General features: G+C 38.6%; 1 protein-coding gene across 1 annotated transcript; it reads left to right on the forward strand.

Moving 5' to 3' along the window:
• Positions 1 to 337: 337 nt before the first annotated feature.
• Positions 338 to 1,043, forward strand: LOC119513036 (spindle and kinetochore-associated protein 1-like). The gene is made up of 2 exons (XM_037807872.1): positions 338 to 682; positions 804 to 1,043. Exons 1-2 carry the CDS (start codon positions 338 to 340, stop codon positions 1,041 to 1,043), a joined length of 585 nt encoding a protein of 194 aa, XP_037663800.1.
• The last annotated feature ends 785 nt before the right edge of the window (positions 1,044 to 1,828 follow it).

Below are 1,828 nucleotides of genomic sequence, written 5' to 3' on the forward strand. Positions count from 1 at the left end.
ACCACTGGATAAATTTTTTAGGAGCTTAGAGTTTGGTAGGTGAGGTGAGCCCCAAAAGTGTGAAGGTTTAAAAACATGCTCCTAAAATTATTTGCTGTTCCTCTCATCAAGAAATAAAAGTCTTTTCCCCCTCCCCTTGAAATTTGTCCTCTTCCCTTGAGACTTGGCCAAAGCATTCACTGAAAGAGTACAGCAGAAGTCTTGTTACGTGTCTTCCAAAGTTGCATCATAAAAGTGATGGCAATCTTGAACTTGAGGTCCAGCCATGGGTCCTTGTGGCTCACAACCCATCATCAGGTGGGACCTTTGCTCCCAGACATGGCGGGCAGCTTAAAGGATGACCTCTTCAGATCTGGAACAGTTATACTCTCACATTAATGAAAAAATTGGCAATATTAAAAAAACTCTGCCATTAAGAGACTGTGGCCAAGAACCTGCCTCGAAGACTACATTAAATAAAATAGGAGTTGAAGTCATTGTAGTCAATGAACATCTAAATAAATTGGAATCAGAAGTTCAGTATCAAGAACAAACCAACAATTCATTCAAGGAACTCTGTGAATCTCTTGAAGAAGGTTATAAAGGTGAGCAACATTGCAAAGAAAAGATTCCTTCCCATTTTCCTCATGTAACAGTAATCCAGAGCAACGATAAAGAATCAGATCTTAACCCTGAAGAACCAGTCAGAGTTGAGATTGCACCCACAAAGAAGCCCCCAAAAGAACAAAGAAATATTAAAGAAATTCCATTTATAACTTCTGATGAGCATAATGGTGTTTTTGCGTACATGAAATTCCGCTTAGCCCATTGTCAAATTTAATGATGTTATTAAAGAAATCAACAAGGCAGTAATTAGTAAATATAAGATGCTTCATCAATCAAAAAAGTCTATGAGTTCTGTGGCCAGAAATCTCTATCACAGATTTATTGATGAAGAAACAAAGGATACCAAAGGCCATTATTTTATAGTGGAAGTTGACATAAAGGAGTTCTCAGCTTTGAAAGTTGACAAAAGTTTTCACGTGATGCTGAATATTTTATGACACTGCTGGAGGCTATCAGAGCTCTGAGGGTAGGGACTCGCCCATCATATCCTCATGTCATATCCTGAGCCCTTGTGAACCCCTCCAACCAATCAACAGTATAAAAGCTATGCCCATTATTTCTTTACATATAATTCTTTAGTGTTTTCGTTTTCTTTTGTTTCTTGTAAAAATAAAACTTTATTGACATAGTATATATATTTTAAAATTCACTTCCTTTCAGCAAATATTTAAGCACCTCTTTGCTAGGCATATATTTGGAATTAAAAAATGTTCATATCTAGTTCCTGTGTTTAGTGGACAATGCTGCAGATTACCCCAAAAGATAGGTACAGATGTGATAACACAAGAAAAAGTTCAAGATGGTAAGGTCAAGGATACCCAGACCCTTTGGAATTAAGTGTCTAAATTTCATCGACAGCATTTCAGTCTATAGACAAACTTTCTAGAAGTTGGATTTGGATGCAACTTATCCGTGTGATTATTCTGCCTTCCCAGCGGCATTAGGGAACAGCTCCCCTGAAATGCAGTCTAAGGTCGACTAGAAACTTGTAATGGAATTGTCATAGAAGTGTATTGAAAGAGATGATAAAATAACGTGTCATAAGCTTAATAGTGGTCAAGGAAAACAGGTGGATGGATCATAAGAAAGTAGTTGTGTTTCTCTCCCGCACCTGGGGGAGACTGTTGTGCCTTGTGTCTGTGACACCTGCTCCCTGTAGCAGAGAACAAAGCTTGTCACCAGGAGGCCCCATGGCCTGCTTAGCACTGTCACCATGATGACC

This window comes from Choloepus didactylus, chromosome 18 (assembly GCF_015220235.1).
Source record: "Choloepus didactylus isolate mChoDid1 chromosome 18, mChoDid1.pri, whole genome shotgun sequence".
Lineage (NCBI taxonomy): Eukaryota > Metazoa > Chordata > Mammalia > Pilosa > Megalonychidae > Choloepus > Choloepus didactylus.